The sequence below is a fragment of the Eptatretus burgeri genome, chromosome 11 (assembly GCF_056783735.1).
Source record: "Eptatretus burgeri isolate ZD-2024b chromosome 11, Ebu_testis_v1, whole genome shotgun sequence".
NCBI lineage: Eukaryota > Metazoa > Chordata > Myxini > Myxiniformes > Myxinidae > Eptatretus > Eptatretus burgeri.
The window spans coordinates 6,250,547-6,272,169 of NC_140971.1; the positions used below are offsets into that span (position 1 = coordinate 6,250,547).

Genomic DNA, 21,623 nt, shown 5'->3' on the forward strand with positions numbered 1-21,623 from the left:
GGAAAGCACACATATACAATTACACCAAAAGCAAATGTAATAGAAGAAGAAACACAATATTACACAAAAAGCAAATGCAACAATGCAGATCTAACCGACTACCGGGCACACGGCAACACTTATACAATTTTACTTCACAGACGGCGCCGACAACACATATTCCCAAAGCAAAAGAAAAGAGAACCACCCTCCAGGATGAGGCGGGCTTGGGGCCGAGACCGGGTCGGGCCTACCCGTCTGATGATGAGACGCGAAGTGGCGGTGGTGCCTCAACTCCGCGGGCCTCGCAGACAGTGTCTGGTAGGGGGTGGGAAAGGGGCCCCCTTTGTCGCACTATCTCAGCGCGGGGGGAAACAGGAGGGGGTTGCTGATGCTCGGGGGAGGGAGGATACCACCCTGTCTCGGGTCCCGCGGCGAGCGTCTCCTCCTCGACCTCGGTCGCGTTGCTGGCCTCTCCCTCTGCAGCTCCCGGCACCGACGCGAGCACCCCCTCGTCCACCTTCGCCGCCGTCACCTCTCCACAGCTCCGTCTACTCGCCCTCTCCGTCTCCTCTCTTGGCTCGTCCCAACTCTTCACTCTTGACTTCTCCCACTTCTTTCCAGCTCCACCGACGACTCTCTTGAACTCCGCACAACTCCTTTTACTGACAAACGCAGCCGTTTATATAAGCCCCGTGGCTTCGCTCTTTCACCCTTGACCCTTTGCCTCCAACCCTTCACCTCTCTAACTGGCTCCCCATTGGCCCGAGGAAAAGTGGGCGTGAATGCTTTTTGATCCATGAATTTGCATATGGCGACCGCCCTCCAACGCCCTGGAGGCGGGGCCAAATCGCCCACGCTCTCCGATTGGACGGAACAAAAGTGGGCGTGAGTCGTTTTTGATCCGTTTTCTGCGGAAAGTCCGTGATGTTTTTGAATACGCTGCTCGGTGCGCGCCCTGCACGAGTCCAGTATCGGTGCCCGCGAGTGGCGCGAGATGGTGTGGATAGTTGTGACGGTAAAGGTCGTGGTTGTTGTTGTGAAGCGGCGTTGTGGTTGGTGGTTGTTGTTGTGGTTGGTAGTTGTTGTTGTGAAGCGGCGTTGTGGTTGGTGGTTGTTGTTGTGGAGCGGCGTTGTGGTTGGTGGTTGTTGTTGTGATGGCTGTTGAGACGTGGTTGGTGGTGGTAGTAATGGCGGCTGGTCCAAAATAAAGATAGTAAAAGAAAAACGGCTATCCTGAAGAGTCGCAGCCCGAGTGAATGACATTTATTCCCTCGAGACAACGGGTTTGGGCCTAACTACACATCTTCTTACAGAGATATCTCACCTAAGGGACCTGAATGGTGGTTTGTGAATTTCGTCAACCACAACAATATTATTTTTTCAAAGTCACAAAACCATAATATTCGGCCATCCACCAACAATCTTTACATAATCCGATGGCTTAGCGAGTCAGGCATGCGACGATAACCTTGATTGGGATAAAAAAAAATGACTTTTAAACACCATCTTTATCGAAAACACCGTCAGCACGCACACGCAAAACCTTTACGTGACTCAATGACGTGTCTGCTCGAGCGCGCTGCACAACGTGACGAGCCGTGACACGGCGAGTGAAATATTTTTTATACAATCTTAAAACGTCTCCAAAACATCCGATTTTTTTTCATTTTTATTTTTTTTATTACCAGAATTTCGACAACTGAGTGCTAAGCGTCCTAAGCGATAGCAAAAACCGAAGACAAAATTAAAATCGAAGTTAAAACGAACTCGTAACGTCGACCGAAGCAAAAATACTCCATTTCTCCACATGATTTTACGGAATTATGTTTGACCTCACTGTGACCTTGACCTTTGACCGATTTTGACCAAAATCTAATCAGCGTTAGCCATCGCCCTCCTGAATCACGTGGTGTAATTTGACATTGGTAGCTTCTTCCGTTCTCGAGTTCTCGTGCCTACAAACACACAAACACACAAACACACACACAAACAAACAAGCAGTCATAGACTGGTACTTATGAAATCGTCAACTTGACCTCTGACCTTGTCTAATAAAAGCTGTCTCGAGAGAAGGTAGCGACGCAATCCAGACGTTTCTCCGATAATTCTGTACCAAACCATCAAAAGTCGAATGTTTTGGATGTTTGACCTCGCTGTGACCTTGACCTTTGACCGATTTTGAACACAATCTAATCAGCACGAGTCATCACCCTCCTGAATCACGTGGTGTAATTTGACATTGGTAGCTTCTTCCGTTCTCGAGTTATCGTGCCTAAAAACAAACAAACACACAAACAGAAGTCATCAATATACTTTGGAAATCTTTAGATTTCGTAAGTAACAAACGGACCCAAATACAATATCCTCTCCGAATCCTTCGGCAAGGGTAATAATTATATTAAACCATTAATACATTAATGACATTGAGATACATTGAACCTAAAGTTGAGGAGTCTCAACACACAGACTTAAATACTGACAAGGGTAAACTAAATACAATGAAATCCTCTCTTTATTCTGGAACTTAGCTTTGGGTCCAGAAGTGTTCTTCTCGGACTTGACGATTGAACTGCGTTGTCTCTCACGGCGGGGAACACACAGAAAGCAATTCGGAGACGGTATTTGATGTCAGGGCTCACGAACCGCGTGTTGCTTTTTCTCACAAGCGAATATCCCGGCCGTTCCTCTCCTGCACCCGGTCTGTTCACAACGATGGCCCACACGACGAGACAATTTCTGAGGCCCAGTGACCAGGCCACGAGGCACACTCTCCTTCTCTCCTCAGAAACGTATGCACTACATGGCTCAGCCGAACAGTCAATGGCCAACGTCTTGCTCAGTACGCGAGCCAGTTCACCTCAGCACGAATGCGAGAATCGTGCCGTCTTCTTCACGCGTCAAAGGAAAGCCAGCCATAAAGCCCTGTTCTCTTATAGGCCATCTCCTCGCCCCATTTTCTCTCGACCGCGTGCGTCCCTCACTCCAAACTCAACCAACCAAGCCAACCACCTCCTCGCTTCTCTATCTCTCTTTGACGTCAACCCAAACAACCGTTCCACCTCTGGGGCGTGGCTTGCTCACACGAAGCCCGGGAAGGTGGGGCCTCACCCTGCTTGGCACGTCTGGCTCGATTGTAAATGCATAAATGTTGGAATAGGTCACAGGGGGCAATCACATCCGGGGGGAACTTATCCTTAATCCCTATCAAATTAACACCACACTACCCCCCGTGTGGTGATACGTGAAACTTAAGCTCCCAGGTCCCGACTTGATTACATCAAGATGTCTCCTACACGTCCACGGATCAAACAACTCTATTCAATCCTCACTTTCCTGTGAAATTCCTCCACCTACCCCCACACCCGTAACTATATATATTGTTTAGGATTCAGCGGTGTCGGGATTCGCACCCGACTCTTGACAGCCAAATGTTGACGATTCGGCGTCACTTAACAGCACCACCGTCTCCGGGGTTATAATGCCGGCTGGCTCGGCACAGGTCTCGGGTTACGCACCTCAAATCACGATACCAAAATACACCTGTGCCTTGCCAGCTAGGGGAATAGACCCCGGCTACAGACTGGATTTGTCAGAGACCGAGCGGAGTCTGCCAGTCCGTAGCCCGTTTGGGTTTTATATCCAAATTGAGCGGATCGTTCCTCGGCGCGGCACAAATAAATTCAAGGCGGCAAATCTCGTATAACTCAGCCAGATTTATTGGGGACACATCAGGGAAAACAACACAAGCAAAGCATTCACGACAATGTTATAATTAATACATAACCCGTTCTTAACTCGGGAGCTACGGATTACGGGTTTTGAAGGGAACTCAAGTGAGATAAACCTTAGACAACATGCAGACAAGACACGGACAACATGCAGACAAGACACGGACAACATGCAGACAAGTCAGAGTACTTGGTGATGCCTCATGGATGAGGAAAAGCGTCAAAGGCACGAATGTGGCTCGTGATAAGCCGATGTCAATGGATTCGAGCACCCAGCTCGAGCATGCAGTGTGGCAAAATGGTGGCGTCGTCCTCCTTTTGTCGCACCGCCCACGCACACAGCCTCGGCGTGTTCAGCCCCCGTAAGGTCGACGGCACAAGAGCGGAAGGTCCACGGTGTGCTCCAGCTGGCTTTTTACAAGGTCCAGCATACGAATCCAGGCCTCGCCTGATCACCAGATCAGGCCAAATCAGGGTGTTGGGCTCCGCAGGCGGATCAACGGGATTACAAGATGTCGTCGAGCCATGAGGTGAGTAAGGACAGAGGCTCTGTGGTTCGATGCAGGTTGAACCTGTCGATGACCTCATAAAGTTGATCGCCGACTCACACAGCAGCCAGTTCCTCTCGAAGCAGATTGCAGCCTCCCACTAGTCGTTTCTATACAGCAGACCCTCACTCGACACTCAGACTCAGTTACTCCCTCGGCAGATCGCCGACTAACCCTCAGGTTCAGTTACTCCCTCAGCAGATCGCCGACCGACGCTAGCAGTTTCTCCTCCAGCCGATGGCAGACAGACCTCTTGCCATCCCTTCCTTGTCTTTCTTTCGGCCCGCTCTTCACGAAAGCCGATTGCAAACAGACACAGCCGTTCCTTGTACAGCCGGTCGCGCCCCACCTCTGTGCTCTCAGTTCCACCTTCCCTTCCCGGCGCTCGCTTCTCTCGAAGCCGACTGACACTCTCAGAGCGCCGGGCGGGGACTATAATCCGGAGAGGGGAAGGAAGAAGAAGCACCTCTCGGTACACCACCACTGCCTAACACTGCACGAACCTAACCCTAACACTGCACGAACCCTAACACTGCACCACCACTGCCTAACACTGCACTAACCCTAACCCTAACACTGCACGAACAATGAACAGCCTGCTACACCTCCCGACACACATGTAACGTCCTATTACCGAACAACCTGGCTAAACATGCATTTAATGGGGGATCTGGGCTAATCCTACATTTAATAACACACTAAGGGCCATTTCCGCAACAATATATATATATATATATATATATATATATATATATATATATATATATATATATATATATATATATATATATATATATATATATGTATGTATGTAGATGCTAATAAGTGTGTGTGTTTGTGTGTGTTCTCCAGAACTACAAAATATCCTTCGTAAGGCGATCCCCAGCCACCACACTCTCTGGGATCTTAAGGCATTTCCCGGGTAACCTCGCTCGGGTCTTCAGCCGCCATGTTTTTTGGCCTGCTCAACCAAGTCTTTACTTGAAACAGGCTGCAATGATTTCTTAACACTAGTTTTTTTTTTACCTTTTTCTCAATCATTATCGAATGCCTGTTCATCATACTCTCACAATTAAATTAATTAAAGGACTCTCACAGACTAAAGTATATCATGGAAATATTATTTTGGTTTTGAGGATCAGATATCGTCCGGAATAAATAAGTGTCGAAAGCTGTAGTGAAATCAATAATTTAAAGAAATAACGAGTCTTATAACTAAGCCTATATACCTATTTACTTTAAGCAAGCAAGGCTATTTTTCCTCTGCCATTCATAAACAATAAAATGTGAAATTTCCAAAGCATTAAACATCTTTTTCTACTGTTTGGAGAATTATATCGAGTGAATAAAAAATTTAGGAACGTATCAAAATTAACCAGCTTCATTGAGCTGTATGATTTAATGCATTCAATGCAAGACCTCATACTCTGTCCCCCAGAGCAGCGCTTCTCAAACTATCTGATGTGGCAGACCGGCAGGTTTTTTTTCCAATTTGCCAGGGACCGGTACCATATTTGTGCCATATTATTATTTGTTTATGATCCGAGAAAATATTGTTTGAACATCCGTAGTGATATTAATTTATACTGGAAAAATATAATAAAAGTTGACACATTTTTAACCTCCGCCATCAAAGATGGACAGAGGTTACTGTTTTCACCCCTGTCTGTTTGTTACTTATGAAATCTAAAGATTTCGTAAGTATATTGATGACTTCTGTCATCTGTTTGTGTGTTTGTTTGTGTGTGTGTGTGTGTGTGTGTGTGTGTGTGTGTGTGTGTGTGTGTGTGTGTGTGTGTGTGTGTTTGTTTGTAGGCACGATAACTCGAGAACGGAAGAAGCTACCAATGTCAAATTACACCACGTGTTTCAGGAGGGTGATGGCTAGCGCTGATTAGATTTTGGTCAAAATTGGTCAAAGGTCAAGGTCACAGTGAGGTCAAACATAATTCCGTAAATTCATGTGGCGAAATGGAGTATTTTTGCTTCGCTCGACATTACGAGTTTGTTTTAACTTCGATTTTAATTTTGTCTTCGGTTTTTGCGATCGCTTAGGACGCTTAACACTCCGTTGTCGAAATTCTGGTAAAAATCGGATGTTTTGGAGACGTTTTAAGATTGTATAAAAAATATTTCACTCACGGCTCGTCACGTGGTGCAGCGCGCTCGAGCAGATGCGTCGTTGAGTCATGTAAAGGTTTTGCGTGTGCGTGCTGACGGTGTTTTCGATAAAGATGGTGTTTAAAAGTCATTTTTTATCCCAATAAAGGTTATCGTCGCATGCCTGACTCGCTAAGCTGTCGGATTATGTAAAGATTGTTGGTGGATGGCCGAATATTACGGTTTTGTGACTTTGATAAAATAATATTAAATAATTGCATGGAGAAATGGAGATTTTTGCTTCGGTCGACGTTATGATTTTTGATGGTTTGGTACAGAATCATCGTAGAAACTTCTGGTTTGCGTCGCTACCTTCTCGAGAGACAGCTTTTATTAGCCAAGGTCAGAGGTCAAGTTGACGATTTCGTAAGTACCAGTCTATGACTGCTTGTTACTTATGAAATCTAAAGATTTCGGAAGTATATTGATCAGTTCCGTTTCTGTGTGTTTGTTTGTGTGTTTGTTTGTTTGTTTGTAGGCACGATAACTCGAGAACGGAAGTTGCTACCAATGTCAAATTGCATCACGTGATTCAGGAGGGTGATGGCTTGCGCTGATTAGATTTTGGTCAAAATCGGTCAAAGGTCAAGGTCACAGTGAGGTCAAACATCCAAAAAAAAGTTATAACTCGAGAACGGAATAAGCTACTACCAATGTCAAATTAGACCACGTGATTCAGGAGGGTGATGGCTCGCGCTGATTAGATTTTGGTCAAAATCGGTCAAAGGTCAAGGTCACAGTGAAGTCAAACATTCGATTTATGATGGTTTGGTACAGAATCATCGTAGAAACTTCTGGTTTGCGTCGTGACCTTCTCTCGAGACAGCTTTTATTAGACAAGGTCAGAGGTCAAGTTGACTATTTCGTAAGTACCAGTCTATGACTGCTTGTTTTTTGTTTGTTTGTTTGTGAACAGTATTCCGGAAAAACTCCTCGACGGATATCGACTAAACTTGGTGGGGGGGATTAGGTATGGTCCATGGATCATGCCGTTAGATTTTTGACTTGGTCCAAAGTCCAATATGGCCGCTATGGCGGCCATTTTGAAAAAATATTTGAATTTTTGATCTTGCATTTCTACATGTTTTAAGTGATTTCCAACCCCCCCACCAAAAAAAAAATTGTTAGAGAAAAAAAAAAACAAAAGTTTGCAACTTTTTTTTCAAAAAAATAGATTTTTTTTTTTGGGCATTTCTACATGTGCGTCGATCTCATTTAGTTTATTCAATCGTGGTTCAGTAGACTGTGATCCGTTTTGGCCATTTTGAATATATTTTTTTTTTTTTTTGCATTTCTCCATGTTTTAAGTGATTTCCAACCAAAAAAAAAATAAAAAATTGTTGGAGAAAAAAACTTAGAAAATTTTGCAACTTTTTTTTTTCAAGAAAATTTCGATTTTTTTTTTTTTTTTTTTTTTTTTTTTTGCATATCTACATGTTATTAGTGATTTCCAACTAAAAAAACATGCCAAAATTATAATTGTGGTTGATTTTGGAACTTCAGGCGGATATACCCACGTAAAATCAATTTCTGTCTCGAGGAATCTAGTTTTGACGAATGAATTGACTATGTAAAAGGGAAAGTTGCAAACTGTAACTCTGTGAGCACTGTTGACCTCAAATTGAATGAATAGGATATCAGGTTCACTTGAGTGACCTCGCAGTATTGGCGGCGGAGGTTTTGCACTCTACCGAGTGCTCCCCCTCTAGTTTTATGTATATTTTGTAAACGAGTAATGCAGTCTTACAATATTAAGAGATATATAAAAAAATCAAACTTGCAAAGCCTTCATACATAGTTATTATAAACATATGTATACCGGTATATAAGTAATAAAATGAAAAATTATAATGAATAAGGTGGGGTGAAAAAATTATATATTTTCGTTATCTTAAACGCCAGTGAATAAAGACATTGAAAGGAAATGTGTAACATTACATTGAAGACAACTTTGAAAATGTCAGCATGTTAAATCCTTAACTTTTACTAATGCAAAAGGTGAGCCTGCTTCTTCTTTGTCAGCTTATCCAATCGTGGTTCAATTGAGGACAGTGCCACGCGCAATGGAGAATGATTCTCCACACTATTCCTGTACTTTGTCTTAATGATGCTCATGGTTGAGAAGCAGAGGTAGGTTGAAGAAAATGGGAGAAGAGTTTTCAGAGCAATTTCCGTAAGCTCAGGATATTCTGCTTTCACTTTTATCCAAAAAGAAGCAAGTGCTGTTGTCGTTTCAAAACTTCTCCTCAATCCTTCATCAGCAGACAGCTCCAACAATTTATCCTCCATAGTGTCACCTAAGTCATCTCTCAATGGCATAAACAGATTTTGGATCCATTCATTCCCTTTCCATGGATCTTCTTCTTCTGGAAAGTAATGCTGAAAACGTTCTGCCAAATCCGTCAAGTGTTCTCTGATGACATTTCGTTGAGATGTAACATTAAGGTCTTCTCCTGCATCAGCGATGACTGCCGATAATTGGTGAAACATGTCATAACAATCTCTTGACACGCGACTCTTCCATGCTTCTCGCTTTCGTTTTTGTTTCGTCAATCTTGTCTGCCATTGTAATACACGAAGCCATCCTTCCCTGCATGGAGGTGTTGAGATCATTAAAGAAGACAAAGATATCAGCCAAAATAAGCCAGCTTGGCTAGCCAATTCACATCTCCACAAATAACACACTGCGGTTTTGGCACTCCCCCATCATTTGTGGCTACAAAACCGAATTGAATGTATGAGGAGTCATATTTCCGAGTAAAGCGAGTACAAATTATTTTTGCCTGCAATACTTCAGCTTCATTTATATTGCTGTAATCTCATTCAGAATTATTTGTGTGGTCAGCAACCGGATATCTCGGCTTGATAAACTTGTCCATTTGGCCTCGCTTCGCCATCTGTAAATTAGAGATAAAAATAATTAATATAAATTCCATAACCCTGGAATGATGGACTGAAATAATGCTTATTTGTAATGTTTGAGTTAATATTTGAACTGTATATAGTATAATCAGTGCAAATAGAATATAAAAAATGAACAATACAATAAAATTCTAAACAAAAGATAATTAAACAACTTCTAGTGATAATAGCTTCAAAAATCAATATTTCCATTAAACCGATGTTATTTTCCAACCAGGGTTTATTTTAACGTGCAGTAGACCCCTACTTGTGCAGTTCTAAATCAATTTGTGCAGTTCTTAGTTCTAAATCAATTTGTGCAGTTCTTAATCCAATTTTGTACAGTACTAAAATTTATAACTCCAATGTCGTATAAAGAAACAAGAAGTCAATGCATGACCATGATACTGAAAAGCAAAAGTACCTTATTTACTGTTTATATGACAAGAAGTATATTTTTAATTTTACATACACAAATGTATGCTGATTAGTACTTTGTTTTAAATTTTTTGTCAAATACTAAGATGGTTAAAACATAAAACACTGTGTTTATATGACTAGATATATCTTTTTAGTCTTACACATGCTGAATTGTACTTTGATTTACATTTTGTGTCAAACAGTACATGGTAAAAGATGGCTAAAACAGTGAAACTTTCATAAATGCAAGATTTGCAAAGTTGTATCTAGCACATAATCTAAAAACATCTTTTTTTCAATGGTGGTTCAGCTGTATCTGATTCTGCATCAAGACTGTCATCAGCATTTATTTTCTGCGCTTCAGAGAATACACCTTTAAAGTAATTTTGTTCCTTTGCTTTGGTTACTTCTCTTGTTCGACGTGCCTTTGTGGAAAGCCAGGTGAGAACAGCAGGCCGTGGATCCCACAAGTCAATTGCAGACATATTGTAATGGACGTATAAATAATAATTCTGTCTCTAATGACATTCTTGAGCGGTCTATGCTTTTCAGTGAATTGCTGGAGCTGATAAGTCTCTCCACATCTGCTGAATGTGGCTTTGCTGCTAAAATTCTGGCATAAACTCTGGCCAAAGTAACGTAGTGCCCACCTGCAGCTAAAAGCTGGCTGATTATTTTTGACAGGGTTAGGTTAGAGAATTGCCCCGACTCTGTGAAATCATTGTACTCCATGCCCAAAGCCATAAGATCTAAATCTGGACACAAGTTTGTGGACTGCCTCGAGGTTTGCATCCTTTTGAAATTTGAGAAAAGGAGCCAAAGTTTCCAAACACTCATTGTCAGTGCCAAACCGTTGAGTTAAAAATTATTTTAGTGCTTCTGTGACCTCAACCTTGATTTCCGATAAATTGCGTCTGTCTGTAACAAAAAGATGATGACCTCTTCTCCGCCTTGATTCATCACCAGTTGGCTTAATTCCTTTCAGCATATAGAAGGATCTCTGATCAGTTTCGACGAGACACCCAACCCCCTAAAAGAGGTGTCTTCTGGAGGTTGCTAATACTTGTCTTCACAAGTGTCACCTCTCGTTGAATGTCGAGCAGTGTGACATTATCAGATTGTATTTTCTTCTGAAATCTTGAAAACACTGCCAGCACATCAGCTATAAATGCAAGCAATTCTAGGTTTGTTTTGTTTGTCAGGAGAGTTTCAAATCCTTTGGCTTGTTTGTCATGAGACTGTTGCATATAAAGTACTAATAATGCATGCCATGATTCTAGAACAGAATTCACCAGGGAAAATGTGTACTCACTCCAACGAACTTCAAATACTTTTGAAAGGGTCAGACATGCAAGATCATTTGTACTGGCTAATTATTTCAGCTGTCGAGTTCTCAGACCGGAAGTGTGAAAAAAGCTTGACAATCCACCTAGTTTCTGCATCAAGTGGCTTACTTTGGACACTAGATCCAGACACAATCCCATTCTTGGCAAATTCCATTAGGGACTTTGAAAATCTAGCAAAGATATCCACTATCTATACACGTTAGACTTGTTAAAAAAAAAAAACAGCTGATTTTTGTTTACGTCTTGGGGATGAACGAGCGTAGGAATAATAATGCGTCGGCCTAATAATGCGTAGGCCTAATATATATGTCTTCAACAATACAGGGATATTGATATCAAGGATGTCTTCTCTTACGAACTGTCCCCTGCCCCAGCCTCCTTGTTTGATGAGAGCGGTGCGATGCGTGCTCAGTCGAAAGCAATCCTGAAGACGAAACTCCAAGTTGAGCAATCAAGTCGAATCCAAGGTGTTCCAGATGCTGTCATAATCGATGGATGCGCCATGTTATGGACTGTACATTGGCCCACAAATGGTACAGTTGAGGATTATGTGATCAACTTCATGGGAACCATAAATACCACCTGGAGTGTTGTGACGTATACCTGATTTTCGACATGTACATCAAAATCAGCACAAAACAAATGACAAGATCCAGTCGCGCAGGTCATGATTCAAGTCGAAAACATCAACTCAACTTACACACAACACTTCCAGCGCAAAAAGTGGTCCTAAATGTAGCCGACAACAAAGTACAACTGATAATTTGATCTGTCAGTATCTGATGACCCACATTGTGGACAACCAGACCAAACTGGTGATCACCGGAAAAGATCCTACACCAGTAAAAGTATGGAACAATTCCACTCTCCAGAGACAGGATCTGAAAACACACCATGAAGAAGCAGATGTCATCATCATCCATCACTTAGTTAGAATTGTGTCAGGTGTCAGTGGTGACTCACACATCAAAGTGGTCTGCGACGATACAGATGTCTTTGTCCTGTTGATTCATTTTTACCTCGAGGAAAAGATGACTGTGGATGTCAGCATGGAGAGTATGTGTGCTGGGAGGGCGAACGTAGACATTCGCCAAACAGCACTGAAACACAAAAGCATCGCCAAATATCTGCCTGCTGTACATGCTCTGACCGGATGCGATACTATGTCATATTTGTTTGGCATTGGAAAGGCCACAGCACTGAAGGTACTAATGGGTGGACATCATCCCACCTTACTTGGTCAGCTGGAAGCAGACGAGGAAAAGATGATATCTGAGGCAACTACCTTCATTGCTGCCTGTTATGGTTCCAAAGTCGAAGGTGATATTGTTATGAATCTGGAAGCCATTGCACACAGACAGACAGCAGTCCCTAAGCTTAGTTATTTCGATAAGTATGTGTTTACAGTTAGAATCCTAATAATAATGAAGTGGCACGTATATCTAATTATGTAATATTGCAAACACATAAAATTAATTAATAAATGTTAAATTGGTACGGAATGAGTTAACAGATGTCAGATGCTGTATGTTGTGATTAGCAGTTCACTATTTAAAGACAGTTTATGACAGAATATACAAAAGTGTTACAATTGCCCCGGTCTCCCCTCCACAGATTTCACAGGCACGAACATGACTAAGTAGGCCTAGATCTAGACTCTAGTGTCATATGAGTTTCATCAACATTGTATCAACAATATGGAATTATGGAATAGATCTACTGGGATATTTTCAACTACATTAGGTTTTAAAAAATACTTGCCAGACCATTAATAGGTTACTCTGCTTGATAAACCAGCACCGCAAGGCTAGGCCTGCAGGCTCTGCCAGTGATCATCTGAGCGACGGTTCTGTAAACAGGCACTCACCTAATAATTCATGCGCAGCTTTGGGCGACTAGCGTATGAGACATTGAGTAGTTAGCAAGGCTGTTCCAAATTTCTGCGCGTTTTGAATGCACTTGGATATTTACGGTTATACTTTTAGCTAATTATACTAATTTTATAGACTCCAGTGAGGCATCCTGTGTTGTGTACCTTGTCAAAGGATACAAAGGAACTTAAGATCTATAAAATGTTAAAAAAATAGCCATTACAAATGCTTCTCAGACTCAGAGAATCTCAAACACTGGGCCATGGCACCTGCCTTAAAGATTTGTGCAGTTCAAAAATTTCCTTAAAATAAACCCTGTTTCCAACCTTTACCTGAGTCCCACAGTCAATGCGCGCAAAATTATAATGAAATACCAAGAGTCCCGATTGGACAGGTCCTTCATGGGTCCGCCCCTTTCTGGGTGGGATCTCGGCCAGGCCGGGAAAGCCTGCCCACTCCACGCGTGTTTGAGGAAGGTGAACGGTGGTAGAGCCAAGAAGAAATCGGAACGTTTGGGGAAGCCGAGGAACTGGAACTGCTGCAAGATTTTGCCTCGGAAACACAGGCTCCTGAGACGCAGGTGGACAGTGGATCGTGATGGGGGATGGGATATAAAGATTTATTACCCTAACTAAAAAAACATCGCAACACACCCTAGTGTCTTCCCACAAAACACAAGGAAGGGATCTGTCTACACATATGCTTAACGGCATAACTGACTTTGGGACAACTGTATGTTTGGATGCTTACGGTTCCTATAACTGTAACACATGAATAACTTAACTACTGTTGGTATTAGGAGTTTGTTTTAAGCAGTTTTTCTATAATATAAAGAAACAATACGAATATTTTGAATTTATGACAACTGTTCAATTATATAATTGAATTATAATTATAATTGCACCCATTTTGACAAAACAAAAGAGCACCACCTGGCAACTCCACTGAAATTCACATTATATTACCTTCACGTTCGCTTCTGGTATAACTTCCAACGTTAACAGACTTCTCTCTCTCGTATTTTGAATTTGTCGGCTTAAATATATTATTTTTCAAGATTTCAAGTTTCGTTGGTGATGTGTTCTTGAGGAACCTGTGCACCTGGAGTGATTTTGGGTGGAAATGTGGTCGGATATGACCAAGATCGGATGTTAGTTTTGTAAGGGTAAGGTTTTTGGTCAGTAAACCACCTCATTATGGCAGGGGATAAGTCCATATACTGTCAGGAACCTTCTGTATTGGTGGAAAGGGTGGGAACAGGAAGGAACAGATTTATGACCTTTGCCTTTTGAGTGGACACAGAGTTCAAGAAGTCAGATTTTTCTTGAGAATTGTCCAGCATAACTCCATCCTTATGGAAGGGGATTGCCTTATCAGACACAGACCCAACCAGATCTTGAGGATGGTGAGAGGCTGGAGGATTTGGATCCCAGGTGAGCCTGATGTTGGGCCCTGACTCTTCGTAGGACAGATCCACAATGGTTTCGAGTTATGCGGAGAGACTTCCAGGAGGAGAATCCAAGTTGTCTTCTTGCAATCGGTGTGAGATGATGGGACAGAAAAGTTGAATACAGTGTATGATCAACTCAAGAAGAAGAGAAATGAGTCAGTTGTACAAAAAATTCCAGAAGCAGTCAATGATAGGAGCTGATGTAGTCATGAACCAGTCTTGACCAGAGGGAGTAAGATTTTTGGCCAGTGTTACAAGCTTTAATAAGTTGACATACAAGTGTGCCCCATTGTGGGTTCTCTAATTGACAAAGTGATGCACACTTTTGTACCAAGACATGGCCAAAAGAACCGAGAGGAGTATGACAATGTCTGATGTGACATGATCCAGCAATGAATGGTGGCCATTTGGGGAGATTTGTGTTGGGTAATAGAGATTTGCAAGTCATCATTTCACGAAATGACTTTGCTGCTGCACCATGTATTGAAGTTTGTGAATAAACAACAAGCCAGCTGGTATGGTGGCAATTAAAAGTTCCACAGATTTGGGAGAGTGAATGAACAGGAGTGAGTAAAGAATGTCAATGTTTGCAGAAGGCGCCACCACGTGGAATCATTCGAGTTGGGGGGGGGGGGAGGGACAGGGAGGGGGGCTGGTAGGTGGTAGACCTCAATAAAAACGATGTTGTTGCAAAGAGGCACACAAAATGAAATGTAATCTCCAGGGTTGGTAGTGATGCTTGAGGGTGTGGGGAAAGGAGGGCTGAAGATACACAGCAACACCACCACCAGTTACGGAATCAGGCCTGTCAGAGCAGAGGAGACGACAACTTTGGAGATGCACACAAGAGTCCCGGGACATCCTGTGAAAGGAACATTTCCATTAGACGTGCTATTAATGGGATGGCTGCAGCGGCCTGCATGGACAGATCTGTGAAGTTATCACGCAGACCTCTGATGTTTGTAGAGGGGAGCAGTGTGGGAGTGTTTAATTTATATTTGATGTGAGCTGTCCCTCACCACAGGTCCAGGCACATTCCTATATCAACTAAGATCAGCGATGTGGAGTTGAGCTTCTCGTCCAAACTTGAACGATGGTTGGTTGAGTTTGTGAGGACAACATGTACGAGTCTGGATAAGAATATGATGTAGAGTGTGTACTTGTTCAGAACGAGGCCGGATTTGTACGCTGATTCGGAGCGAGTTACCATCCAAAAGTCTTGGTGCATGATGGTGTTTCGTGATGCAGCACCACCACTGGGACGACACCAGGACGGCGTTTTTCAATTCCATGTTATTAATCAATACATCAAATCCAGGCCAAGACAAACCTATGTTACGTTACTAAGCACCAGATTGCTATCACTAAACATGCTTACTTTGAGTCGCTGTCACACTGATCACGCTCTTTAATATACCTTCTGATGCTTTAATTGCCGTTCTACCCTCAGTTAGTCTCCAAATGGGGAAAAGGTCCACCTCTGTACACCCTCGCTCACTTTGCAAACTTTTCTTTATTCATTTTGTGTGTTTTGTGCTTTTTATAGTTTTCCTCCACTTGAATTGAGTAAAATCAAACTAACTCTGACAAATACAAACGTACATGATTATATAATTATGGTTATCATGATTGGTTGTCATAATCGTTATTGTCCTCGTGTGGCACGTGTATAGGATTTGCGTTGGGGTGCCTGGCGTTCCGTACTCGTACACCCGTGACCGGCATGCCCTCTTGCCCTCAACCCACAATGACCACGACGCATGTTAAGAAAATGCAATGGGACGAGGAGACGAGGGCCACTTATGAAGACCTTGCAGAAGCCTTCTCCGCTCATTGGTCAGACTCTCAGCTTACTTCATATTTGCGGTATGCATCTCATCTCTTTCCACAAAGTTAGTTACTTTTGCTTGTTTCTTCTCTTCTTTACATACCAGCAGGAAGTGCCCCTCACGCCACCTAGAGGCCGACAATTTTGATGAGCAAATCCCATTTACAAAGAAGCTATCCAACCTTGGGCCAATTTTAATTATCCTTGGGGGTTCATCGTCCTTCGGCCAATCCTAATCATCCTGAGGGGTTCATCATTCTGGGGACAATTCCAATCATCCTTGTGGGGGTGGGTTCATCATCCTTGGACCATTTCTCATCATCCTTGGGGGGGGGGGTTCATCATCTTTGGGCCAATTCTAATCATCCTTGGTGGGGGGGGGTGGTTCATCATCCTTGGGCCAATTCTAATCATCCTTGAGGGGGGGTCATCATCCTTGGACTAATTCTAATCATCCTTGAGGTGGGGGGGGGGGGTTTGTCATCTTTGGGCCAATTCAAATTGAACATGTGGCCTTTTGCTTAAGCATAGCATATTTTACTTGTACATTTCCTATTACCCTTTTTTGTGAACGAAACATATCGACTATCTGATCAACACGAATGTATTTGGTTCAAAGAGTGCTTAAAATCCCCTTTTTATCTCCTCGTTTCATCTTTGTGGAATCATTTATTCTTTGCTCAACCAAAACATCAGAAAATGTGGAAGTTTCACCTGTGTCTCACTGGTCTGGTTCTTTTACATGTCCCCTTGGTGGTAGGCGGATTGGTGCAGGCATTCGTCTCCCAGGCTCCGTTGCGAACCATGAAGCTGCACAATTTGTGTTCGACTCGTTCAAACGTTTTGGGTTGGAGCATGTGCGTGTCGACACGCATTACGTAGCGCTGCCTTTTCCCGATCCGTGAGTCCGCATCCTACCTCTCTCACCTGCTGGTTTGATTGCCTTATTTTCTCATGGCCCGTTTCCACTGCATGGGCCGACTGGCTGCGCTGAGAACATTCCTCCAATCAATAATCAGTGAACCTGTGATGCGTCGCACATGCCAGATTTTGATTGGATGAAATGCTCCAGGTACGCAATCCAGTTTGTCTGTGCAGTGGAACCGGAAGACGTGTGTCTGCAAATGCTTTTGGTTTTTTTGTTTTTCACCTTCTGACACCAATTTTATTTTTACATTCTTCTAAGACTCGTGGAGAGCCTCAGACAAAGACATTCGTTGATATGTTATTTTTGTTAAAACAAGAATTACGAGGACATTAACAGATATGGGATCTGAACCTGGGATCCCAACACGATGAGTCATGGGTTCAGAGGGGAGCATTAAACCAGCCAATCATGATTTTGATTCGACATGTTTGTTGGTATGTGCAGGCAAAAGCCCAATGACGTGCAGTTGATTCGAGCTGGTGGCCACTCCGATGAGGTGTTTACGTCGACCGAATGGGCCTTCTGTCCATATAGCGCAAGTGGAAGTGCGGAGGTGGGTGGAACAGCCTCTCGAGCCAAGTATGATCACCTGACGGCTGTAGTGGAGGCCTCAAAGGCAAAAACAGCCGTCAGTCTGGCTACTAGTTTAAGTTTTTGTAATGAACGATGACAACCACACACGCTCATTTTGATTGGGGTGTTTTTGATGCTCGGCTGCACTCGTGCAGTTTGCTTATCCCTATTGCCCTCTGTAAGTCAGGTCTTTATTCCGAAAGGTTAAACACAGTTGGTTTACAATACACAGCACATCACTAAACAGAAGAACCATTTGCCATAAACTTGTATCAAGTCGTACATTTTGACAAACCCTGTCCATTTAGTCTTGTCTTGAGAGAATGGAGAGACAAGCAGACGAGTCACAACCGAAGGCTTTTGAACCTCGCTGAAGAGGGTGAATTATCTTGTGTGTAAATCTGTACAGACTTGTTCCAGCACAGTTTGTTTAGTGCTTTACCGAAAGGTATTTGAACACTTTGTTCACAATCTCTTGGAACTTCAAAAGATAAGGTACAGTATCAGCAGCTTGGAAAACGAGGTAAAACAAGTCGATGAGCCCCAGAGTGAATCTGAATAATGTAGGAATCCTGGTCCTTGAAATGTGTGCTCATTGGTTGCGCCATTCCTCTGTGCCCAATCATCACATTGGCGCCGTCACAACCCACAATTCTGCCGTGTGATGGCAAAACCGAGCAAGTCCGTTTTTGGTCAAATTTGAGTTAGACCCATATCTGGACTTACTAGGTTTTTCCTGTCCAGATATGGATCCCTTCGTTTGATAGTTCATTAGTATGTGTGCTTCGTCAAGTCCCATCGCTTCGTAGCAGGGGACGGAGAAGATGTGTTGTGTGGGCTCTTTCCTTCTGTGTGATTTCCATTTTTCCATCCATCAATCCCACTTTCAATCCATCGTGCCATCTATCCCTCCGTCCATCCCAATTCCTCACCCTTTCACTCCCGAACCTCCATTCCCCGTGCTTCCATAGAAGCCTTCACCCTACACCTCTCTCAAACCCCATATTGGTTAAAGAACCTTATTTCATTGAAATCCATCACTATCCCTTCTGTCCTCAAACGCATGCAAATTTCATCCCCCCTCCCTTTTTTTTCCTACCCCCCGCACCTTTCCCACAGCACGACTTGGTCAATGTAACGCAACACGCCAGGCAGCACACACATTAAATAATCAACAGCGCCGCTAGAAAGGAAAATTGCTGCAGCGCCATCAATGATTCCAGAAGCTCTTCACCGCAAATCTGCCACAATCGTTCCATGGAGAGTTGGTGAGCGCAAGTCAATGAGGAACCCCTGCGGGGGATCAGAGATCGGGTGGCAAACCCTTGCCTCCTGGAGCCACGCCTCGCATGGTGTCGGAGGATGCTCAAATGAACTCTGCCCTCCTCAAGGCCACGCCTGGCCTGGGAGGAATAATAACTGAGTGATGGAGCTGTTTGTGTGCGTTGGGAATCTCGTCGAAGGAAAGCTTGTGTGGAGAAGCTGCGCTAGCCTCTTGAGACGAGCATGGGGCGAGGCCCGAGCACAAACAACGCCATGAGGTCCATGACGCACAGCAGTAGATCCATACTGACTTGCACAATATTTTTTCTTTCTTTCTCTATGAACACCTAATTCGTCGACTTGAGATGCACAAAGAGCTTCCACAACTCCGAAAGAGTTATCAATGATTGACCTCCGTCACCAAATGGGCGAGGCACTGATTCACACCTCACACCGTTTCCTCTCAGCTTACGCCGCATACACCACACACCTCCCTACACATTACACGCACACACCACCTCCTTTTCTTCCTTGCTCTTCCCTCCCCTCCATTTTGGGATCTGCACAAACCTGCCCTATTTGTACAGCATAAGAAAGAGGCTGCAAATAAGCCTCAACTCTTCTTCTTCTTCTTCTTCTTCCTCCCTACTTTTCCTGGATGATTGTGGAGTGCCTGTCTCGTGCTTTGTGCATGAGTAAGACTGTTTAAGGGGCTTTTACGTGCTAAGGGCAATTCTTTTTCTGATGTCTCTTTACCTTGTGATTATTGTGCTTGTACGAACTTGCCTCATGATTATTGTTGCCTGTAAATACGTGCTTTTACGTGAATCCAGAATGTAGACTTTGCAAACATGCTCGATTGTTGTTTTCCTTCATTGGTTCAATATAGCATACATACTAAATAGACAGGACATTGTACCCCCAATAATTCGTTCTGAGATAGCCAACGCCCCACCCGCGTTTTCTCTCGGCCGTTCTTCATAAGGATGGGATGTTGAGAGCACGGTTCTCCAGTTGTGGTAGCTAAACCAATGGTGAGGTAACGCAATAGTTGGGCACAAGGACCCTGCTTGGTATAGCTTCTTCAACCAATGTCTGTGGTTGCTTAGCAACCTGTCGGGCCGCGTGGTTATCCGTGGCTTGCGGCTTCATGGTTGGAGGTCGAACAGCGGGTCCGAGAAACCCCACCCAGATGAGGAACCATTTCAATAAATACAAGCCAATAAAAGGTAGTCATCATGGGTTTACCAAAGGTAGTTCCTGTTTAACAAATCTTTTAGAGTTCTATGAAGCAGTGTCTGATTGGGTGGATGAGGGAAAGGCAGTGGACATAGTATATCTCGACTTTCAGAAGGCATTTGATAAGGTACCACATCGGAAGTTGTTAGCCAAAGTGAGGGCTTGTGGAGTGGCTGGTTAGGTAGTTAATTTGATTGTAAACTGGCTTAGTGATAGGAAACAAAGAGTAGCTGTGAGTGGGAGGATGTCTTGCTGGGAGGATGTAGGTCACGAGGTTCCTCAGGGGTCAGTACCCGGACCATTACAATTCATTATTTAGATAAACGATTTGGATATTGGGGTAAAGAGTAAGCCTTCCAAATTTGCAGATGACACAAAGCTTGGAGGTGAGGTGGATAGCAGAGGGGGTGGTGATCAGTTACAGGAAAGTATTGATACTTGTATAGATTGGGCAAAAGATTGGCAGATGTAATTTCACCTGAGCAAGTGTAAGGTGTTGGGGATGGGAAAGAACAATGAAAATAGAGATTACAGGATGTAAGGGGTAATTTTGGAGCGTGTCACACAGGAGTTCATGATCTGGGGTTTGTAATGGATATCGGAGGTAAGCAGGTAGCACGGTGTCAGACAGCTATAGGTAAAGCAAATAGGGTTTTGGGTTGTATTCGGAGGGGGATCAATTATAAATCAAAAGAGGTGGTGTTAACATTGTACAGGAATTTAGTGAGGGCCACATCTAGAATATTGTGTGCAGTTTTGGTCACCGCAACTCAGGAAGGACATAGATGCCATAGAGAGGGTTCAGCCTAGGGCTACTCGATTGATTCCAGGCCTAGCTCGACTCAGCTATAAGGAGCGGTTGAAGGAGACGGCTAGAAAGGAGATGATTACAAGGAGATGTGATAGAGATGTTTACGATAATGAAAGGTGTAGACAAAAGCATTTGCAGATGAATTATTCAACAGAGTAGATAGTGATAGGGCCAGGGGCCATAGCCTGAGAGTGAATAAGAGGAGAGTTAAGACGGTAGTACGACAGGGGTCTTTTACTCAGAGAGTAGTTAATGTATGGAATGGTCTCCCTGGAAAGATAGAGGCAGCAGAAAAAGTAGATAAGTTTAAATTAGAATTGGAGATAGGTACCTGGAAGTATTGGAGACAGAGTGGTATGGGGATGTTGGCACGACTCTTCGGTTGCTTGAGCATTGATGGGTAATTGTATCCATCTGTGTGGAGTGTTGATGGGGATCTCGTCAACTCTTGTGTGGTTGATGTGTGTGTTTTTACCCAAGAACTGTCTTCGTCCATGCCCCCTCTCCTGGAAAGGAAAAAAAACTACAAAAAATCACAAAAAAATAGGTTTTGCATTTTTCTTTTTTTGGTCTGG

The 21,623-nt window shown here is 43.4% G+C and overlaps 1 protein-coding gene across 5 annotated transcripts in view; it reads left to right on the forward strand.

Moving 5' to 3' along the window:
- The window catches only part of LOC147016394 (transferrin receptor protein 2-like), a 56,870-nt gene that overhangs the window by 22,499 nt on the left and 12,748 nt on the right, over positions 1 to 21,623 (forward strand). For all 5 annotated transcript variants that reach the window (XM_085847815.1, XM_085847818.1, XM_085847817.1 and 2 more), the window contains exons 4-6: positions 16,080 to 16,272; positions 16,995 to 17,135; positions 17,607 to 17,715. In XM_085847815.1, coding sequence (XP_085703941.1) covers positions 16,080 to 16,272; positions 16,995 to 17,135; positions 17,607 to 17,715 — 443 coding nt within the window. The remainder of the gene's footprint in view (positions 1 to 16,079; positions 16,273 to 16,994; positions 17,136 to 17,606; positions 17,716 to 21,623) is intronic.